Source organism: Octopus sinensis, linkage group LG4 (assembly GCF_006345805.1).
Source record: "Octopus sinensis linkage group LG4, ASM634580v1, whole genome shotgun sequence".
Taxonomy (NCBI): domain Eukaryota; kingdom Metazoa; phylum Mollusca; class Cephalopoda; order Octopoda; family Octopodidae; genus Octopus; species Octopus sinensis.
In genome coordinates, this window is record NC_043000.1 from 57,600,803 (window position 1) to 57,624,821 (window position 24,019).

Here is a 24,019-nt window from a genome sequence, read left to right on the forward strand (position 1 = left end):
AGTTGTTGATGACTGTATTTATTTTACAATCTATATGTCCAAGCTGACTGTTTAAAGATGACGAAAATCAAAACCCTTTAGGCTTTTGTTGCATTAACATCAATAAAAACAGAATTTCATTACAGCTGTTGATTTGGTCATAGACATAGCATGTGCTCAAAAGCAGAAACCATTGAAAGAGTCTTTATGCAATTGCTAGACTTGTTAGACATGACATCCACATTTACCTTACACTACACCCTATTGTTAAAAAAAAAAAAAGGAAAGAGATATTGTACAATGTAATGCAAAGTGTACAAAATGACAATGTTCACAGCTGGAAAACCTTTTGTCAAGGATGACTTGTGGTGGTTAAACAACTACAACAAACTCTCTTCATCAGTGGACCAACATTCTATCAAGTTGGCCAGCTGCTATGCTTACCTCAGTCACAGAAAAATATGCTACAAAAAAATTATAAATTCTCAACATACTTGATAGAATTCCACTGCCTGATCTGTGACAAAGACAATTTCAGTGTTGTTACTCCAACAGAATCCTCGGATTTGTGTGGATTTACTCTACAAATATAAAGTAGTTTAAAATACAAAGTCAGAGCATAAGAAAACAGAAGTATATAAACAACCAAACAACAATAAAATAGCAATGACTGAAGATGATTTTGATGTCCAAAAAGGTAGCAAAAACATACAAAATTTATTGTAAGTCTAAATAAAATGAATAGCTGAACAAAAACAAAAAAATGAAATGGAAATGTTTAATAACCTAAGTTACTGGGTCACCATAAAAAAACTAATAATGAAATTTACATTTGATACAAAACTGTTTGGTTTGGCTTGATTTGGTCCATTTTGTAGGGTTTAGTTCTTCCATTTGATACAAATGATGAAGTGCAAACAGTGCCAGACTGCACTTGCTGCTGCTACAACTTACTAAAACAGTAACTACTACTACTACTAATGTTGTTAATCCTTAAATATATATCAGTACTTTTTATGCATTTTATAATGATTTCATTTCTCCATCCAACTGAGTTCTACAAGCTGGAGGAGATTTTCTTTTTAAATTGAAGGCATTCAAATTAAATTAGATAACTATCACTTGGAGTGAAATACAAGATAGTTACAAGTTCTTCATTTTCCACTTTACTAAAATGAAATTGAAAATAAAAATTTGGCATTTCTTGGTTCTTTCCTAACATGGAGCAATATAAATGGAAGAGATCATTTAATACACTGTAGTCAGTCTACAAGATAACCCAGACAGTTCTATCATGCAGCATAACTTGCTTCTTGCAACGATAAAACAGAAAGGAAGAGGAGAGAGAGAGACAGACAGAGAAAATCCAGTTAGAAGCCAAGAATGCAATAGAGATAAATTATATGTAGCTACATTCTGCTGCGCAGACAGAAAATAATTTAAAAATAAATAGGGGGGGAAAAATGAAATTTTGATAATGAGAATGGCAATAAGCTTAACCTAAATGATGAAAGATCTTTGAAATGAAAGAAGTGTGAATAATAATTGAAAGGAAATGAGTTTTCATTATGACTGATTGGAAATTGCAAAACACAAGGGATTTATGTCTGAAAGCATTAACAGAGAAAAAAGAAGGTTGAGATAGCAAGGAAGATGAAAACATTGGGCAAAATTGCTTTTTAATAATAAGAATAACAATAATAATGATTTCTTACAATAGGCAGAAGGCCAGAAATTTTAGAAGAGGGAACATTTGACCCCACCACTCTCTCACAAATACTTTGACTGGTACAGATCTTATTGACCCTCCCCACCTTCTCTATTGTCCTCATGGAAGGATGAAAGGCAAAGCTGACCTCAGTAATATTTGAAATTCAGAGCATAAAGAACTAATTACAATGATTTCTAACAGAAATATTCCACTGAATAATAATGATTTCTTACCTTCGCACAAGGCATCACATTTTGGGGCAGGGTATGGACAATTAAATCAATACCCCCTTCCTAAAGGGATGTTATAATAAATTCAATCCCATCAGAATTTGATCATGAGATTTAATACCGAGCAAAATGCAATTTAATACTGAGTTCAAATCTAGTTGTAGCTGACTTTGCCTGTTATCCTTTTGGGAGGAAAAAAAAAGAAGAAAAACCCCAGTAATATTGCTGTTGGTTCTATCATATATTCTAGTAACTCTTGCAAAACTGGCCTTATGCCTACTTCAAAAGAAATCATTGTTATCATCACCAACATTATTATCATCTTATAAGGGTAAGGAAAAGGAAAGCATGTAAAGGCAACTTCGATGTGGCTAGGTTGGGGTTATCAACTTTAGCCAGGGTATATCAACTAAAACTTACAGTAGCCCAGGGTAGGCAACACCGACACAACTGTAAAGGAAGCAGTAGAATGAAGGCAGGATTATTATTATCAGTGAGAAGAACAGTGATTAATAAGATAACTGTCAACATCATTCTACCTTTCCAATTAGATAGTTAATCTCTATCATCTATTTTGTTAGTTATTGAACAGTAATTGGAATTGTATTGCTTTGATCTATAAAAAAATATTCTTTATCAAAAGGGTTCTTAAAATAAGATTAAAATGTGAACAAACTGTTTAAGATAAAATCTGACTTTTATCTAACAGGCATATTTTAGAATTTTTATATCAGTATTTGTATAATACCTTGTTCTCTCTTGCTCTCTGTCGTCCACAAACTAATATATGCACACTCACTAATATACACACTTGAGAAACAAGATAAAAATAACAACATCAAAAGTAAATATAAATTTGATTAACATAATAGATCAAATATTGGTAGTATAAAAAATAATCTTCTTCACTTTATTTAGTAGAAACATTTTACAGAAGTGATGGGACAATGTTTCTTTTTTTATAATCCAAAGCCTTTTAATCTTGTGGTGCACCTGAGCACTGTATACAATAATTTCATTATTATTTTTTTTTTTAACTAAATAAAAGGGAAAAAAAATTAATTTAGTGATAACTGTAACAATAATGAGTAAGAGATTTTGATAGGAATATTGGTTTTAAAATACCAAAATTTTAAAGACCAAAAGCTTTCACAAGATGATTGATGATTGGGTTGTCAGATAAATTCATTTGTTTCTTTACAACATTACTTCAATTAAGACAAAAAGTATTTTTATTGCAGCTTCTTATGGGATTTTGTAGATCTATTCTTCTTCTACAACTTTTGGTCTTCTGGTTATTATTTATGAAATTTGAATAAATTTTATCTCTTTTCAGACATATGATGATGTAGTGTCAAGCAGATAGGAGAAAAAAAAAACAAAAAACAAAAAGGAGTATTTTCAGCACTTGCTTTTTTGTGCTTTCAATCAAGGTTCCAAAGCTGTTAAAGCTACTTGAGACATTTGTACTGTGTATAGAGAAGGCATTATAACTGAAAGAACTGCACAGAAATAGTTTTCGATGCTACAGGAGAGGAAATTTGATCTCAGATTCTCTGTGTTCCAGCTGACCTGTTCAGTTCAATGACGATTGATTGAGGATTGATGCCAATTCATAAAGGAATTGGCCTAGCAGATGGGGTGCTCTCATGATACCATTACCCATCACCTTCACTCAAGAGGTAAGATTCAAAACTTAGTGCATAGGTACCACATGCTCTAAACAAAAGAGAGAAACTCCAGTACTCCTCTATTGCCACCAGTTTGCTTGCTCTTAACACAAGGTTACTTGTGGACACAGGAATTTCTACACTGCATTGTCACTGACAATGAAAAATTGTACCTTTATGTCAATATGAAGAAGAAGAAAGAACAGCTGAGTCCTGATAAGCAAGCAACACCTCAAGCCAATGATCTGGATTTGGAAGAGCCAGTCTGCTACAAAATACTTGAAAAAGGCAATCAGTAAAGAGTTTTACATTCAGCAAACACAACAGCTCAACAATGCAATCCAGCTGAAACAACCCGACTGGCAATACAGCATGCTGCTTCTACACAACTCATCCCCACATTGCTGATTTGACTAAAAATGCTATTCAAGAGCTCAGTTGGGAAGTTCTACAACATCCACTGTTCTCCTGATATAATCTCTTCAGATTATCATTTTTTACAGTCTCCTTCAACCAATCTGCAAGGCATTTTATTCTACAACAAAGTGGAGCTGAAAATGCAGCCTGATGAATTCTAGTGAAGACCAGATAATTTCTGCCATCAAAGCATTGACAAGCTAGTGGAACATTGGCAAGAAATATGAACAATGAAAGAGGATATACTATTGACTGATTTGTTAAAATTGGTGATGAAAAATAAAGATTAAAATAAGAGGGGGGGGGGAAAGAAGATGAACAAATTTATCTGACAATCTTATAATTAGGGCTGATATGTAGGACAGGTAAAGCGATGGGAAATATTGATTATAAAGTATTTATGTACTCATATGCACTCATTCTAAATACCTTAAAATGCTTCATAGAATTAATAACTTTTTATTTTTCTTCTATTTACTGTACCCTCTCTAGTTGAGGTTTATTTCAATAATAAAATGTTTCAATAAAAATGTCAGTTAAAATGCTTTTTTCTTTCAGCCTTGTATAATGATTTCTTTTGAACTGGCACAAAGTTAATTTTTGCAAATCAAAGAGAATAGTTAATTTGAACTCAGTATATAAATAGTAACGAGATAAAAGTAAACAGACAAAGGTTATATTATATCTCACACCCATATTTTATGAAAATAAAATGATAAACGTTACCCTTTTTAAGCCTAGCCAGGCTCATGGGCCTGGTTTCCCAGTTTCTGTGGCGTATGCATTCTCCCCAGCTGGACGGGATGCCAGTCCATTGCAGCATTACTCAAGAAGCAGGAAGAGAGGGTGAGAGAAAGTTGTGGCAAAAGAGTATAACAGGGGTCGCTACCACCCCCTGCTGGAGCCTCGTGGTGCTCTTAGGTGTTTTCGCTCAATAAACACACACAACGCCTGGTCTGGGAATCGAAACTGCGATCCTCCGACCGCAAGTCCGCTGCCCTAACCACTGGGCCACTGCACCTCCACTATGAAAATAAAAAGAAACCAATATTTTCTTTGATGTTGAATCTTCCTCTAGCTTAGATTTGTCATTTTATGTGAAATTTGACCTTAGTTTGAACATTTCAATTTAACAAAGGAAATTTATAAAACAATTCTTGGGGAAGTTTCACATGCATACACGTGTGCATGCACACACATACACATACAAACACAACATCATTATTTCGATGACCACTTTTCCATGCTTGCATGGGTTGGATGGAATTTGGAGGCAGATTTTCTACAGCTGTGACCAACCATCAACCTGTTTCAAGATAACATTCCCCACAACCAGACATCTCTATATATATAAACGGCAAAATGCCTGTCTGTGTGTGTGTCCTTTATACAAATCCACAATTTTTCAGTTAGAGGGCTTGCACTTTCTATGGTCATCCAAAACCGTCCAAGGGTGGTCGTGCACATCTTTACATTTCCCCAGTCACCCCGCAAAACCATTAAAAAAATCAATAGAAGTGACCCTTTTGTGAATTTTCATACCCAAACCCAATCAAAATGCCTGAAACTTGATACGCCAATTGAATGCCAGCTAGCTGTATGCGATTGTACCGTTCTTTGTGTACCATAGCCATGTGTCCAGCAGGACAATACTCCCTTTCACATGGCCAGGGTCACTATGGACTTCCTGCATCAGCACATCAGAACCATGTTGTGGCCAGCTCTCAGCCTGGATTTGAATACAATTGAACATTTGTGGGATAAAATCCAGAGATGGCTGAACCAGGTGGTCCCAAGGCTGACAACTCATGTAGAACTGGAGGCAGCTTTCCTCAGGGTGTGGGCACAGGGGTCAATGGCTTTTGTGAACTGCCTCATGTACCAACGGTGTATGGCTGTTTTGAATACTCAGGGAAGGCATACATGGTATTGAACATGCCACGCCCTATAATCTTGATGAGCTGGATCCGCTCACTACCAGAACACATGACAACAACTGACAGACTGTGGTCAAAGTGCATCCAAGAAATTGACTTTATCAGAATTATCAAAATTTATCTCTGACATAATGAAATTAAGACATATTTCATGGTCACACACAACTCATATTTCTTTTGTGGTTCAGTGTATTTTGTGAAATGCAGTATGAAGCAAATGTGTGAGAATGTTTTGTAGTCACATTCTACTACAAAGTAACATGTATATTATTTAGATTATTGTTTTCCTTATATATGATTCTTATTTTACTGCACTAAAGAGATTCCACCTCATTGACATTGAAACTGGAACCTGATGTGATGATGACAATCCTTTTAGTAGTCAAGCAAGTTTTGAAAGATTTGTTAACATATATTCTTTCCAAATATAATACTTTGCATGAGTTGGAGTATTGTGTGTATAGAGACAGGAAAGAGGAAAAGACAGATTCTTGTAAGATCATATATGGAAAGCCACAAATTTGGGAGATTATTTCCTTACATTTATATATGCTTGAGGTTTTTGAAAACAATATAATTATGAATAGAGACACATAATGATTGGAATAGTAAAAAAAAAAAACAGTATATTCAGATATGTTGTAAAAGGAACAATACCACTGAAGACTCAACAGCAGAAGATATCAATATATTAATTTTCCTTCACTAGATATCTGAATATAAATTGGTCTTTTAATGTTCTGTTCATTAAATATACTTCCACAACCACAACAATCTAATTACTGTACAGATAGATCCTAAGCAGATATAATGAGTCAATAACCCTGAAAAGTAGGAGACCAGCCTTCAACTAATACTGTTTTTATGAGGTTATTTAAAGTAAGTCTTTGATATGATCACTTAGCAAGAAGAACATTAAACAAATTTACAGTATGAAATAGTGTTTTTTTTAAAAATCTTGTTGAAACCATTTATTGAAATAAGCTACAGAGAAGCATAGTGGGTTAATCAGAAAGTTAGTAAACCTTACTGAGCAAAAGAACAGTGATACAGGTTCAGAAAAACAGTTTTCTTTTAAACAGCTTCATCAGAGGAAGAAAGAGCAACACCCATGGCATGTTTCATGAACTCTGAGACTAGTCAAGGAAGCTATCCTCAGATTGGAGACCTGACCCAATGCTTGCAAAGCACCAAAGGTCAGGTGGCAGTGTTAAACCAAGAGATGGATTATGTTTGCCATTAATAATAGAAATGGTTCCTCCAAGAAGCTTCTGACTGTTTTTCATCTACTAAAGCTCACTGACAATTTGTTGGTTGACCTAAGGTTATCGTAGTAGCTCTTCATTCAAGGTATCATACAGTGAAATCAAACCTGAAGCTACACACTTGTGGAGCAAATTTCTTAACTACACAACCGAGATTGTGTTGATATAAATTGCTTTAAACACAAACATGATTTAAATATACAACCACACACTATGCAATCCTTGCTTTCACTTCATTTATATATATTTCTCTGTAACTTGAGTGTATCTCCCATTACATTTTCACCATCTTTCTTTCCTCTCTCTCCATCTGAGATAGCCATGTATCTCCTTTCCTGCAAGATGTCTGTTTCTGTTCCTCTATTCATACTCTAACCCACTGGTTCACAGTCATTTTTTGCCTAACGACCCTTTTGATTACTATTCTATTCTGGTGGACCCCATAGTCAGTCGATGTTTATAAACTAGTTCAAAATTCCTAAATTTGTTTTTCAAACTTGTGTAGATTGAACCATGTAAAATGTTAGAAAAAGAAACCTAGCTGTTTCTTGCAATACATACACCTAAAGTAAAACTTTTTCATGGACTCTTAATAAATAACTGTGGATCCCCAATTTACTATTTTGCTTATATGAACCCCCAAAAGTCTTACATTGAACCTCAGGGGGCATATGGACCCTGGTTGAGAACCACTGCTCTAACCTCTCACTACTTGGCATAAAACCACTTCCCTCAATATTACTCCTTGGTGACCTCACTGTAAAAAGCACCCAGTACACTCTGTAAAGTGTTTGGCATTAGGAAGGACATCCAGTTGTAGAAACCATACCAAAGCTGACAGCAGAGCTTGGAGCATTCTTCTGATTTACCAGCTCCTATCAAACCATCCAATCCACATGCATGGAAGGAAGATGTTAAATGATGACGACGACAATGCTTGCATATTTATTTACCAGTGTAATCATGTCACAGTAATTACTACTGAAATATATTTCTTTGCTTTGATATTTTTTTATATGTTTAATATTTACATTATTTACATTTGATGGATATTTGTCCTCATCCTGTTTATTGTTAACACAATGTTTCAGCTGATATACCCTCCAGCCTTCATCAGGTGTCTTGGGGAAATTTTGAACCTGGGTTCTCATTCCTAAGATATTTTTCGATATTATTATTATTATTCAGGTCACTGCCTGGAATCAAATTAGGAATCTTGGGCATATAGTATAGTGATTAAGAGTGTGGGCTACTAATCCCAAGATTCTGAGTTCGATTCCAGGCAATGACCTGAATAATAATAATAATAATAATAATAATAATAATAATAATGATATCAAAAAATATCTTAGGAATGGGAACCCAGGTTCGAAATTTCTCCAAGAAACCTGATGAAGGCTGGAGGGTATATCAGCCGAAATGTTGTGTTAACAACAAACAAGATGAGGACAAATATCCATCAAATGTAAATAATGTACATAATTCCTCATCTCTTAAATATAGAACTGTATGTTACTGGTGAAATCTGTTTGCTATGACTTGTAATTGCTCTTATTTGTGTTGGTCCAGCAATTTAGACTGAATTCTACATTTTTGCTGTATTTGTAAGTATATTCAAATAAACTGAACTGGTTGAGAAATTTTAGAATTGCAAAATAAATCTGGAATGATTTTTATAATCACCATTTTTTTAAAAAACATCTCTTTGCAGTAACCATTTTCTCTAAAGATAAAGTAGCCAAACTAATAGGTGATAGAGTTCATAATATAGAATAGGTTAGTATGTTGTTTAGGCAGGTGAATACAAACATTCTAGATAGGGTCCTTTGTTGGAGAAGAAATAAGGAGAAGCATGTTGGATGGTTGTAAATAAGGTAGAAGAGTGCAACAAAGCAAATGGGCAAGTTTTTAGGCCCCTTTTTTTTTAGTTTGAGTCTACTGAATAGTATATAAAGAGATTAGTAATTTGAGCCTATGGAGGGAGAGAGAGAGTGGAAAGATCGAAAGACACAGCTAAAAGACCAGATAATAATATTTTATAGACAAAATGGATATTTTGATGTGAATACAATTGAAAAGATAAGGAGAAACAACACCTAGAAACTAGGAATAGCAATTTTCTTTATAATTACATGTACTTTGTATAGATATGAAGTTGTAGGTGTGCTTGAAAGCACACCTACAACCTAAAGGCTTAGTGAAATATGTGAAATTGCCTCAAGTGGGAATGATCATAGTTCAACAATTGATTACTTTCATATATTATGATATTGAGATTATAAATAACCACCAATGAAAAATACTCATAAATATGCTGTTGACATCATAAGAATTTAGAAACTGAGAAAATGTGAAATAATTCCTTTTTGAAACAGTGAAACCCAAAGCTGATAAAGCTATGAATAATAACATGTAAATATCTGTTCAAAAACCCTTTGGATAGAAAATGTTGAAGGCTGCCAATGAGACTTGAACCCACCTCTTCTACAAGAAGTACATTTGAGTTGCATGGGCAGTCTTCAACATAGGTTCATTGACTGTGAGTTTCATTGCTCCAGAAAGGAATTATTTAACCTACAAATATGTTTCCCATTACAAAAAAGGAAAGGTTTGAGTTCTTAACAAGCTTTAACAAGTAACCACTCCAAGCACCAAACCATTTAAGGGATTATTTACGTATTTTCTGGTCAAATATATTGGGCTAATTAGAATTAAGAATCTTGTCTAAGAACACAATAAGTGATGGGTGGCTGTTTTAAATCCCATCACCAGCAATACAGTACATCCCTAGCAAAGACATTTACCTCTCAATGACCATAGTCCATGATGGGCCAGTGGAAGATAGTAGGACTACTGTATGGCTAGTGAGTGTTTTGTGAAAGCTGAACCCAAATTTTTCCGAGTACCATACAAGTGCGATCGTTGCCAGAGCAACAAACTGGCCTCTGTGCTGGTGGCACATAAAAAGCACCATTCGAGTGTGATCATTATCTGCGTTGCCTTTCTGGCACTTGTGCTGATGGCACGTGAAAAACATTCGAGTGAGGTCATTGCCAGTATCGCTGGACTGGCTCCTGTGCAGGTGGCACATAAAAAGCACCATTTGAGTGTGGCCGTTGCCAGTACCGTCTGACTGGCCCTCTTGCCAGTGGCACGTAAAAGCACCCACTACACTCTCGGAGTGGTTGGCATTAGGAAGGACATCCAGCTGTAGAAACTCTGCCAGATCAGATTGGAGTCTGGTGCAGCCATCTGGTTCGCCAGCCCTCAGTCAAATCGTCCAACCCATGCTAGCATGGAAAGCAGACATTAAACAATGATGATGATGATGCAGACATTTTCCAGTGCAAGCAGGAAAATGTATTTCAACAGTTGAGTTGAACTCTATGACAGATAGGATAAGTTCCAGATCTTTTGTTACAACATAGGCTGTTTTCCAGATGAATGTAATGTAGGCATAGATCTGGAGAAGAAATTACACACTTCAGATCAACACTGAATCTATCAATATTCTAGGCACTCTATAACTTGACTGAAATGAAATCTGTGAAAATGCTTGCAGCAAATTTCATAGTAATAAACTCTATGTCAGATGTACAGAATCTTACTCATCTGCCTTCCCTGCCTTTTGCATGCCTGTGTATGTGTTTGTGCATGTGAGTGAATACATGCACTCGCAACATACAACATAAAAATGAAAAATCAGAAGTTTACAAATAAAATGTAATTAAAACCTACCTTACAGGTCTGTGAATACTCCATATTGTCAGGAACAACATCAGAACTAAAGTTGAGGAATTCCTGCAATTAAAATTATAAGCTTTATATATAAATAAAACAAAAAAATTCTAGCAGGCTGAGTGCAATTGTGTAGAGGTTCCCTTGTTGGCTTTTTAAAATATAGTATGAGGAAGTGGGGCAAGGTGAGATTCAGTGTGGATGATGAGATCATGAAAGGCAGATACATCAGTGGGTTTTGATTAATCTTTTCCTTTGGAAGTATGCTGTGCGTGAGAAAACCCGGCAAGACCAGTGAGAACAGTCAAAATCAAACCAAATCAATACATATATCAGAAAGCAGAACCAAATTGAGGTCGATCAACATCAGGGCCCCCGTGCAGGTGACACGTAAAAGCACCATCCGTTCGTGTTCGTTGCCAGCCTCGCCTGGCTTCCGTGCCGGTGACATGTAAAAGCACCATCCGTTCGTGGCCGTTTGCCAGCTCTGTCTGGCCCCCGTGCCGGTGACATGTAAAAGCACCATCCGTTCATGGTCGTTTGCCAACCCTGTCTGGCCCCTGTGTTGGTGGCATGTAAAAGCACCATCCGTTCGTGTCCGTTGCCAGCCTCGCCTGGCCCCCATGCCGGTGACACGTAAAAGCACCATCCGTTTCGTGGTCATTTGCCAGCTCTGTCTGGCCCCCGTGTTGGTGGCACGTAAAAGCACCATCTGTTCATGTCCGTTGCCAGCCTCGCCTGGCCCCCGTGCCGGTGACACGTAAAAGCACCATCCGTTTCGTGGCCGTTTGCCAGCTCTGTCTGGCCCCCGTGTTGGTGGCACGTAAAAGCAGCATCCGTTCGTGTCCGTTGCCAGCCTCGCCTGGCCCCCGTGCCGGTGACACGTAAAAGCACCATTCGTTCATGGCCGTTTGCCAGCTCTGTCTGGCACCTGTGCGGGTGACACGTAAAAAGCACCCACTACACTCACGGAGTGGTTGGCGTTAGGAAGGGCATCCAGCCGTAGAAACACTGCCAGATCTGACTGGGCCTGATGAAGCCTTCCAGCTTCACAGACCCCAGTTGAACCGTCCAACCCATGCTAGCATGGGGAACGGACGCTAAATGATGATGATGATGAATCATAAAGACCCACATACTCAACTTTCCAATAGCATTAAGTTAATCTTGTTCTGGGACTAAAATTTAGGTATGGGTAACAATTTTTGTCTTTAGCAGCAACTGAGTTCAGCATTGAAAGTCAACAAAATACATTTCCACTTTAACAATAATCAGGGAACCTTTAAATGTTTGCTTCATCTGCTAAAAATAGTAGCCAAATCTTCCTTAAATCACACTCTCATGTCTTGTCTTAAAAACAGAAAGAAAGAAAGGATGCATGAGATAATGTAATGTCCAACATATAAAAATATGAGATGTTCAGGCTTGGAACATCATTGATCATAGGTCTACTGAATCAGGGATAACACTAGCAGCAACAAATTATATCACCTATTCATAGATATTTATGGCTGGATGGACTTGACCATTCAGACATGAGTCTCTTGGCTATAGACATAATCCAGCATCAGCAACAATACAACAGAGAACTTAAAATTTTATTATAGCCATTATAATAAAGCCATGTGGTCAAATGTCCAGCTAATTAATATGTTTTTCATGATGTATAAAATTTGCTGTTACGCAGTTTATCATTTATATCAGTGGTTCTCAACCATTTTTTGCCTATGGACTCCTTTGGTTTCTATTTTACTCTCCAGGACCTTCATAGCCATTTGATGCATATAAAAAATAAAATCAATGGAATTCTTTACACATGGCACATAACACCTCAAAACCTTTTTACTTTTTGGAATTTGCATAAAACTTTTGCAAATTTGTATTCTAAACACAGGAAATCATTTGACTATGCAAAAAAAAAATTATTTTAATCTTTTGAAATTTTTTTTCTTAAATCACAGTTCAAAATATGGACAGTCCAAAGTTTTTGCTTAAATCCCAGCAATAAACCATTAAATGTGTTTATGGGGAGAAAGATATCGAAAAAAAACTAATATGTGAGAGTGACAAACAAACAAGGACAGTGTGAGGTGGTCATGAGTTGTGTTAAAAATAACACCTAAATACCCCTTAAATCACACAAAAAAAATGTTTTTGTTTTTGCATAGTCATATGATTTCTTATGTGTAGAACACAAATCCACAAAGATTTTCTGCAAATTCCAAAATATAAAAAAAAAGTCGAGGGGTTATATGCTGTGCATAAAGCAGAATTCCATCTAAAAATCCCCCTGTAATTTTATAATTAAGTATTAATATGAACTGCATAAAAAAATTAAAATATTCTGTTTACTGTACATAAATTTTAATAACAAAATCATATATGGGTCTCCAAGGGCCATATGAACCCTACTGAGAACCACTGATATATATGTTTATTTATATCCTATCAATATCACTACCCACAGCTTTAAATTCGATATAAAGTAGAAACATTAAGTAGATCTGAATCCCTGAAATAATAGCAGTAGAAACAAAACTGCTGCAATATTGTGGCCTTGTTCAAGTGTCACAACTAATTACCAACATCCATCAAAAGAAAAATCTTACGTACGACAGACTTGAGAGATCTTTGAACACCAAGTATTCTTCGGTCAGGTGAAAATTTGATAGAAATAACTTCCCCTCTATCTTCCATTCTGAAAAGAATAAGCAATGATAGAAAAATTGAGATGACAATAATAAATCTCCAAATATATATATATATATATATATATATAATATATATATATATATATATATATATATATATATATAATGGATTTTTAAACATTTTTTTAATAAATTCCAATTAGAAAATTTCATAAATTCAGATGGCAAAGAAAGTGAATGTGTATGTCTAAAGTTAAGTTTGGCGACAAGATTCCATAGAGTTTAAGTGAAGACTGATTTATTCTAGAGTTTTAATTTTATCAGTTTGGAGTAAATGATTTCATGACTATGTTTCATTGCTACTGCTAAGCTAAGTATGATTATGTGCTTTATCAAAGGGTACAACAAAAATTGCTTGTGGATGAATGAGGAAACCATTATGCAGGTGCTCAGCCTGCAAGAAATTGCTACCAAATCTCCCTCAAATCACATTATATCATCTTAAAAGAACATATTAACTCTTACTTGATGGGGTCAGAGTTTACTTCTTGCAGAGAAATGGGTTGATAAGGTAACTGAGGCAGTCAGAGTCTGTGATAGAATACTTAAGATTAGATTAGTGCTGCAACATGGGTTAGCAACCATTATCTTAAGCTATATCCCTCAGCCGGGGCTATCTGATGAAAAGAAAGACCGATTTTATGACACCCTCTTGCAGACTGCCTTGTCGATGAATGACAGGGACCTTCTCTTTTTGGCTGGCGACTTCAATGGGTATGTTGGACAACATGCAGGGGGCTTTCATGGCATACATGGAGGCTATAGTTTTAGCAAATGCTCAGGGGCAATAAACACTGAAAATGTGCAGGAAACAGCTTCTGCCACATTCCAGGGGGAAAAACTACAACTAGTCGATAGCTTCCATTATCTAGGTGACCAAGTCAGTAGCGGCACTGGATGCTCTGAGAGCTCCTACTTCTGCTGGTGACAAAGGGCATCTCGCTCAGAGTAAAAGGTAGACTGTATGATGCATGTGTGTGAACAGCCATGCTACATGGCAGTGAAACATGGGCCGTGACTGCTGAGGAAATGCATAAGCTTGCAAGAAATGAAGTTAGTATGCTCTGCTGGATGTGTAATGTCAGTGTGCATACACGACAGAGTGTAAGCGCCCTGAGAGAAAAGTTGAACTTAAGAAGCATCAGATGTGGTGTGCAAGAGAGACGACTGCACTGGTATGGTCATGTGTTGTGTATGGATGAGGACAGCTGCGTGAAAAAGTGTCACACCCTAGCAGTAGAGGGAACCTGTGGAAGAGGTAGACCTGGGATAAGGTGGAGATGCATGACCTTCGAACATCGGGCTTCACCAAGGCGATGACAAATGACTGAGACCTTTGGAGATATGCTGTGCTTGAGAAGACCTGGCAAGCCAAGTGAGGCTGTAACTGTGGCCTATACCAGTGCAGCATAACCAGCCCATTTAAGAGTACCCTTCAATCATTGGGCAATAAACTGCGCTTCTGAAGACCTGTTGAGGCTAGTGAAGTCATTGTTATGGCTGATGACTACCGCCTGATTGGCACCCGTGCTGGTGGTACATAAAAAGCACCATTCAAGCGTGATTGATGCCAGTGCCGTCTGACTGGCTCCCATGCTGGTGGCACGTAAAAAGTGCCATTTGAGTGTGGTTGGTGCCAGTGCTGGCTGACTGGCTTCTGTGCCGGTGGCACATAAAAAGCACCCACTGCACACTCGGAGTGGTTGACGTTAGGAAGGGCATCCAACTGTAGAAACTTTGCCAGATTTGATTGGAGCCCTCAAACTGTCCAATGCATGCTAGCATGGAAAGTGGACGTTAAACGATGATGACAGTGATGTTAACATGCTAATTATAGGCAAATCAGTTCTTGCAACCTCTTTCTGTCAGTAAAAATAAAATATGTGTTCTATGTCACGAAATGTTGAGAATTCCATAAAGTACCCCACCATCAAAAATGAGTCAACTTAGCTCTCGTATATCAAGTGCACATACACAAAACTCAACATACTCAGTTCCCATACAATAAAGGTTAAACAATGAAGTTCTTTATAAACAAAAAGTCACAGTTAAAACACCTTTCATCACAGTTTAGCTTGATCAGGACTGACATAGAGTTAAACAAAATGTTTGAAATATCAATTTTATACATAGAGTCCAAAATATTACCAGAATTATTATACTGTAGCCATGCAGAAAGTAGTCCATCACTTAAATGGTACCTTTTCTGCCACTGTATAATATTCATTGATGTACAATTGATCATTTATACCATTTTCCTATTTGTACATGCAAGATGTTTGTATAAGAATTTTTTTCTATACTCAAAGGCCTATTGTAAAATAAATAAAAATAGTAAACCGAAGTTACCGGAATGTTAGGTTACTTTTCTCATCAGGGCCCTTGACCACCACACCAGTGGTGCCACCAGCTCGGACAGCAAATACCTGAAAGAGAGATTAGACATTCAAATAACAGTAAAGTATCACTAATATTCTCTACTTGAAAGTAGGGAATATTAGTAATACTTTTATATATTAGTGAGCTGGCAGGATCATTAGCATGCTGGACAAAATGCTTAATGGTATTTCATCCATCTTTATATTCTGAGTTAAAGTTTTGCCAAGGTCTACTTTGCCATTCATCCTTTCAGGGTCGATAAAATAAGCACTACAGTCGATGCAATCAACTTACCCACTTCCCCGAAATTGTTGGCTTCATGCCAAAATTTGAAATCAGTATTCACTACTTGCTACAAAGGCATCAAAAGAAGATTATAAAAACAAAAGTAACCAGTGTGTCATATGTACGGGGGGGGGGAGGGGTAGGGGTGCTGAAAAGTTCCTGCCTTTAAGAGTATCGTGAAAGGCCTGGTTGGAAGCCCAACCTTCCGAGTTCTTTTATAGGGCTTAGAAAAACTGAAGGACTGCTGCAATAATTGCGTAAATCTGAAAGGGGGATATATTAAATAAAATCATAATTAACTGATCCTCCTGTATTTTTTTTTAACCCAAAGCCAGGAAGTTTTCAGCACCCACCTCACAATTTTCTAAAAATTATGTAAGTATTCTTCACATCACTGAAAATAATGGAAGAGAAAGGGGATAGATATTCAAAGGGAATTCTGAAATGACAAAGCCCATGCAAATCTCATTCAGCTCAAAGACATTCTCTGTGCATCACCTGCAAATTAAAGAGAAGTGAACCAATTATCGCTACCAAATCTGCTAAAGCATTAATTCTCTCTTTACCATTTCAAACTGTGGCAAGATTAAAAAAAAAAAATTTTTTAATCACGTTCTCAACCACTTTCAGTTTAATCCGCCATACTACTTCCTTTGTCAGAGTCACTAAGCAACAAACCTTCTACATGGCCAATCGGCCTGCTAGAGATAGCAGTCAAATTTTCATTAAAACATATCTTGCTATCTTAAAAAGGAAAGAACATATTAGCAAGACTACATTATATAATGTCTGAAAAAAGATGTGAGGACTATGGAAAGCCTTCCCATCATATTTCTGCTAAGAGTTGGTCTGGGGCAAAACAATAATCCTACTTTAATTGGTAAAGGAAAGCATCCAAATAGATTATCTTTGTGCTTGATGGCCACAAATGAAGAGATTAAAAATTTGTCAGTGAGAAAGGTCAGATCACTACCATCTTGCAAAAAATAAAACAGGAAATACATTAAAATGTTTAAATCTATTAAAATTATTTTAATCTATTTAAAAAGTAACCAGCTGATTTACCTTTGGATACAGATGATTGATGACATCATCAACACCTAATACTTACTTTTTCATGGAACACATTTTCTGAGGAAAAGTTTTATGGCTGAATGCCAATTCTGCCATCAACCTTTTTAGTTGCCTCTCACAATGCACAGAAATGCAGTGTACATATTTTTAAAAAACTGAAACAGTAGGTTTCCAGAGAGAGAGAGAGAGAAACATCTGTTGAGTATAGTGGCAACAGTTTTCAGTTACAAGGTCAACCAGTTTGATAAGATACCAGATTACTGATTTTGTCAACTGGCAACTCCTTATGAATATAACTCATAATTAAATAATCTAAATATATAGATAGCTTAAATCAATATGGTTGCGAAGGAGAATGGTTTACGATATTCGGATGCAGTGGTCTTTCAGTGTTGATAAACTGGCTTGTAAATTAGGCTCAATTTATGGATAATAGAATCTAGTTCATGAAGTGTATACAAGAATACTTTACTGTGAGGAAGAAATTGCTTGACTGATTACATAATATGAACTAGCACCATCTACCTCTGCAAGAATATGGACATGAGAGTAACTGGTAAATGATTATGTTTAAAATTAACTCTGCTAATGATCTATGTCCGGATCTAGGAGAAACGCTTCTTATTTAAGTGTGGTACTAGGGGCTGTTGGGTGGTAATTAGTGGAATAACATCTGGTGGGCTGTTTCAAATTTTGGCACAAGGCCAGTAATTTTGCGGGGGGGGGGGGGCAAGTCGATTACATCAGTCCCCAGTGTTCAACTGGTACTTATTTTTTTCGACTCCAGAAGGATGAAAGGCAAAGTCCACCACAGTGGAAGTTGAACTCAGAACATAAAGAAGGACAAAATGTTGCTAAGCATTCTGCTTGGCATGCTAATGACTCTATCAGCTGACCATGCTAATATCAGCGTTAGTTCTCATACATTTTAATTAGTCTGGAACATCTACATATATACAGTAGTTGAATAACTAGAACAGCATTTAAGAGAGATCAAATGGAATAAGTACAACTTTTCATTGTGTGATAATGCTAAAAAATAGTACAAAGACAATTAATAATTTTTGAAAACAAATTAAGTGGGAAGAATGTGATTGTCTCATCACAAAGCTGACTAATATAGTTTCAAGTAGCACCTCTGATCTGTCTGTCTTGAACTTCAAAATCCCAGTTTTTTATTACACCTAAGAGAGTTTCTACAATCTTTGATGAGGCTATTTGGCAAGGAGATTCCAGCTTGCTCACTTTTGAACTAGCCAAACTGATTGGTTATCATGTTAACATAGGTGTTTATACCGTTTATGGTGACACAATTGATTATCCATAAATAGCTTTGCCCTTTATGGCAGGTCATGGTCCTGTGCTGGGAAACCTGAACATGATGGTTCAGAACTCAGGAGTCTCACTACAATACTATATAAAACAGAAAATAACTGTCAATGTTGATGGCTTTATGTTGCTATACAGACTCAGTGAACTGGTTGAGAATCAATAGTCTTGTTAAGTTTGTTTAGTCATTTAACATGTTTTTCCATTCTAGTGAGGGTTAGATGGGCAGGATTTTTTACAACTAAATGTTTTTCCTGTTATTTACCTTTACTAGTTTTTCAAATAAGGAGATTTTAATTCCAGAAGAATTCAAAAGCATTGCTGTGATAGATGATTTGTTGGAAACAAACTTAACCACTTGCAGCCCAGTCACGAATGGAGAAGTCCCGTTTGTAATGTAGCTCACCATAGAGTGTAAACACCCATGAAAATGCGCATACACACACATATACACATATTGGCTGTGTGGTAAGAAGCTTGCTTCTCAATCACATGGTTCTGGGTTCAGTCCCACTGCATGGTACCTTGGACAAGTGTCTTCTACTATAGCCTCGGGCTGACCAAAGACTTGTGAGTGGATTTGGTAGACATAAAATGAAAGAAGCCCACTGTATATATATATATTTGTGTGTTTGAATCTGTGTTTGTCCTTCACCCAACACCATTGCTCGACAGCCGATGTTGGTGTTTACATTCCCATAACTTAGCAGTTCAACAAAGATTGATAGAATAAGTGCTAAGCTTACAAAGAATAAGTCCTGAGATGGATTTGTTCAACTAAAACCTCTTAAGGTGGTACTCCAGCATGGCCATAGTCAAATGATTGAGACAAGTAATAGAATATACAAACACACACACATATACAGGACAGGTTTCTTTCAGTTTGCACTTACCAAATTCCCTCACAAGGTATTTGTCAGAGCTCAGGGTCACAATAGAAGATACTCAAGGTATGTGTTGAAGATAGAATGCACACTAATAGTTTCTCAATGTTAAAGAACATCAATAGAATTGCAAAGATATTAATTAGGCAAAGATATTTTATTCATTTTCTTATAGGTCAACTGTTAAAACAGTGGAATGCTTTTTTTAAAAATTCTTTTGTAATTGATATGATAATGATAACTGCAACAATTGTCATAATCATAATTACGATTATTGTGTTTCCATGCCACTGCAAAAAGTAACTAAACTTTGAAGTTACTTTTTGCAGTTGGTTAAATCTAACAGGAAACAAAAGCTATCTGAGCTTCATCTTTTGATCCAATCAATGTGCAAACACATTGGTATAAGAGTAACATCATCATCATCGTTTAACGTCCGCTTTCCATGCTAGCATGGGTTGGACGATTTGACTGTCCATGCTAGCATGGAAAGTGGACGTTAAACGATGATGATGTCACTCTTATGCCAATGAGTTTGCACACGGATTGGATCAAAAGATGAAGCTCAGACAGCTTTTGTTTCCAGTTAGATTTAACCACATTCTATTTATCTTCAAAGTTTAGTTACTTTTTGCAGTGGTATGGAAACACAGAAGTGGAATATCAGGTAATGAAGGGTAAATTAAGTCAGGAATATAAGTATGGAACTCATTTTTGGCATGTTCTAAAATGAGAGTCCTGCTTTTATCATCTAATCATACCAATACTATATGTCAGAAAGATGCTGAGGGGTTTTGTAAGAACAGGTAGTAATAACAAACGAAAAAAGCTATATGTTGATCAGTTATCACAAAGCTTCATATTGAGATGAATATTCCTTGGTGTTGCTTGTTAGTAGGAAAATGAGCTGGTTTTAGCCTAGCGTTCAGGGCAAAGAAGTATTGTATAATTATTCTGGACTATCACTCTTCTTAGTTTGACAAGAGACCTGTTACATTTGCTAATTTTAAGTCCTTAAGTATAACTTACAGAACAATGTGCTTCCTGAATAACATACATATGTATAACATGGCTGTAACGCCAAAAGCACCACAAGACTAAAAGACACCAAAGTTAAGGATTCAAAGAAAACTAACAGAAAATGAAGTGCGGTTCACAGAAACGGAGGAAGAGTAACCAAGAAGGGACAATGGAATTACTGAAGTTAGCAGTGCATGGGTTTTCCTATTTGGTTAGCAGCAAATAGTTACAGAACTTAGCTATACGAAATAGAAATAAAGATCTTCCGCGTAGGTACTCATTCGAGGTTTTAAACATTTGCATCTGCCATGTACCCCATTCAGACCCTTAAAAACATTGTCAGTGAGTAATTATGTAACATTTTACTGGTATTGTTGTAACATGGAGTAACAAAGCCGTTATAATATTCAACAGAATGTAATTTCAAATGACTTCATTAAAATCTCCTCAATTGACAGAGATGTCGTATCTATAGCGCTACGTACGGTTGACAATACAAAAAATGTTAATTTAAAAAATTTGTTTTTTAAAGAATTGTTTTATATCAGTGAAATGATAACAATTACATCCTTTTGGGATCGATAAAGTAAAAGTATGGAGAAGTCAATTTAATGTTTGGTGAAAAGAGAAAAAAATTAAAACATTTTAATCAAACAGGTTATTTTGTATAGTGGTGCATTATCAGCAATGTTTTTTGCTTCCTGTATAACACACTGTCCGACTCATATTCTGAACCTAACAATAGTTTTTAATGCGTTGAATATATAAGAGTTTAAATACTTTATTTCTAACGCTCCTATAGTAACACCTTAACGTTTGTCCCATCCCACCCCCGATTGAACTCACAACGCCCCCAGGGGTTAAATATCGCTCCATCTGAGAACCACTGCTATAAAGCATCCTAATTGTACTTAGAATTATAATGGAAGACAAAAACATCGTAGAGACTAATAAATTCTTAAAACTCAATTTAAGTTGTTGTTCCTTCGCTGTTTATATTCTCAAACGAGAAAACAACCAAAGGCTTCCAGGTTTCAAAAAGGCTTTTTTTTTATCAACTACTGAGACTGGAGAATATAAATATCGTTTCTGAAACTTTAATAAATATTTTAATAGAAAGATCTGATAATATATAGTTAAATACCAATTTAATGTAAAGGCTATATCGAAAACAAGCAAATGAATTAGCACAATATTTGTTAGATACCGAACTACGTACCTGTTTGTTAGAATCATCGAAAAATACATTTGTAACCTTACTGACAGGTTCAAACCTTATTGGATTCTTGTTTAGCTGTAAATAATAACTTCCTTCTTCAGCTACTTGTGATGAAGTAGAGTTTGCCATGTTTTTACCGGGTGAAGGAAGAAAATAATATACAAATATTATTCTTTATTGAGAGGCTACTTAGCCATGTACAACCTCCTGACAAGCTGCCATATTTATAAGGGGAAACTACTCTCCTCGCTTAACGCTAAGGTAGATAATTAAGCAAAATTATTTGAAAACATGACGTCCTGGTCCGTACTCCGTGGCTTTTTACATCCGCATAGACTAAAAAATCTGTCTTCGAGGAAACCAAATTACTTGTTCACTTGGAACTCTCTCTCTCGTCGAGTTTTCTCAACGCACCGATCTTCTATCCAAGAAATACTTCAAAATACAGCATCTAACCAAAACAGTCCCAACGTGACTCTAACTGGTTGGATTCGCTCATTAAGAAAACATAAGAACTTCGTGTTCCTTCAACTCTCTGACGGATCTATTAGCAACCATATACAAGTAGTATGCAATGCACATGTGTATGATGACTGCGAAGCAAAATACGGTAGCAGTGTATTAGTTGAAGGGAAACTTATCTCGAGTCCTTCATCAAATCATGCCGTTGAAGTTGAAGCTGGCAAAATTCATGTCCTTGGAGATTGCGATCCTCACCTCTACCCATTCAAAGCAAGGAGAAAACACACGCTTGATTATGTCAGGGATTATCTTCATTTGAGACCACGTACGAATTATTTTAGTGCTGTCCTGAGGATGAGAAATGCTTTGTCAATGGCTGTACATGATTATTTCCAAAACAATGGGTACTGTTTTATTCATACACCAATTCTGACACCATCTGACTGCGAAGGAGCTGGTGAAGTATTTCTTGTTGACTCTGTTGCATCTAATAATCAATCTAAATTAGAAACTGTTAAAAACAAAAATTTCTTTAACCAAAATACATATTTAACTGTTTCAGGACAACTCCATTTAGAAGCTATTTGTGGGTCTTTTCGTCGTTGTTATAGTTTTGGGCCAACATACCGAGCTGAAAAGTCAACTGGTAAACTTCATTTAGCAGAATTTTATATGGTTGAAGCCGAAATAGCATTTCTGGACAATGGTCTTGATGGACTAATGACTATTCTACAAAGTCTTATTAAATCTACCTTTAAACAGTTACAAGATAAACATATCACAGATATGAATTTCTTTTTTAACCAGATGCCAGAAAAATACAGAGAAATGCTTGAAAATATGAAAGACCTTGATTTTCAGAAAATATCCTATACAGATGCGATTAATTTATTGATGAAATATAACGAGAAATTCATTTTCCCCATTCGTTGGGGTGACGACTTGAAAAAAGAACACGAAAAGTTTTTGGTGAGTTATTTGGAAAACACACCGGTATTTGTATTCGATTTCCCTCTTGAAATTAAACCTTTCTATGCTCGAGTAAACGATGATGGACAAACCGTTGCTGCTGTGGATCTCCTTGTTCCAGAAATAGGGGAATTGATTGGCGGTAGTATGAGGGAAGAAAGGTTACCTATTCTCGAAAAAAGGTTAAAGGAATTATCTTTAGATAAACAATATAGTTGGTATCTTGACTTACGGAGATTCGGTAACACAAAACACGGCGGGTTTGGGCTTGGGTTTGAAAGATATATGCAATATCTTTTTAATATCTCTTCTATTAAAGACACTATTCCTTTCCCAAGATATTATGGCAGTTGTAAGGTATGAAAAAAATATCTACTGTTTATAGAAACGAATTTGAAAAAGTAACAAAAGACAGCTCCCAAAACAACCGAGTTTAAAAATAAATAAAAATATATTGTTTTCTACCTATGTCTTGTTAATTTTATTTCAAAGCTGCTTCCACATATAAAAAATCTATAGTAAAAAAAAAACACTCATCTAATTTTAATTCAGCTACTTGTGCAGCTGCATCTATCTCCAACATGTTACATTATTTTGCTTATGTTTAAATTATTTGAGGGAAATTTGGGCCAATACTAAGCTTTTCTTTTTCGTCAATGTTTACAATTTGAAAATAGTGATGTTTTAGTTCCATACCGGAACAGTCGAAGGAGGTTTTTTTTTTTTATCGCTTGCATCAA

The 24,019-nt window shown here is 36.0% G+C and overlaps 2 protein-coding genes across 3 annotated transcripts in view; one reads left to right on the forward strand and one right to left on the reverse strand.

The window, feature by feature from the left end:
* The window catches only part of LOC115210329 (regulator of MON1-CCZ1 complex), a 106,996-nt gene extending 84,985 nt beyond the window's left edge, over positions 1-22,011 (reverse strand). Inside the window, exons 1-6 of one of the 2 annotated variants that reach the window (XM_029778862.2) lie at positions 21,849-22,011; positions 16,008-16,084; positions 13,561-13,645; positions 10,948-11,010; positions 2,341-2,370; positions 474-560 (exon numbers count right to left, since the gene is read on the reverse strand). In XM_029778862.2, the coding sequence (XP_029634722.1) occupies positions 474-560; positions 2,341-2,370; positions 10,948-11,010; positions 13,561-13,645; positions 16,008-16,084; positions 21,849-21,977 (471 nt within the window). In that variant the 5' untranslated portion in view covers positions 21,978-22,011. The remainder of the gene's footprint in view (positions 1-473; positions 561-2,340; positions 2,371-10,947; positions 11,011-13,560; positions 13,646-16,007; positions 16,085-21,848) is intronic. The other variant, XM_029778863.2, reaches the window with a different exon arrangement.
* A 110-nt stretch (positions 22,012-22,121) lies between these two features.
* LOC115210330 (probable asparagine--tRNA ligase, mitochondrial) lies at positions 22,122-23,743 on the forward strand. Its single transcript, XM_029778864.2, has one exon. The coding sequence runs from the start codon at positions 22,140-22,142 to the stop codon at positions 23,640-23,642; it is 1,503 nt and encodes a 500-aa protein (XP_029634724.1). The 5' UTR covers positions 22,122-22,139; the 3' UTR covers positions 23,643-23,743.
* Positions 23,744-24,019: the final 276 nt, after the last annotated feature.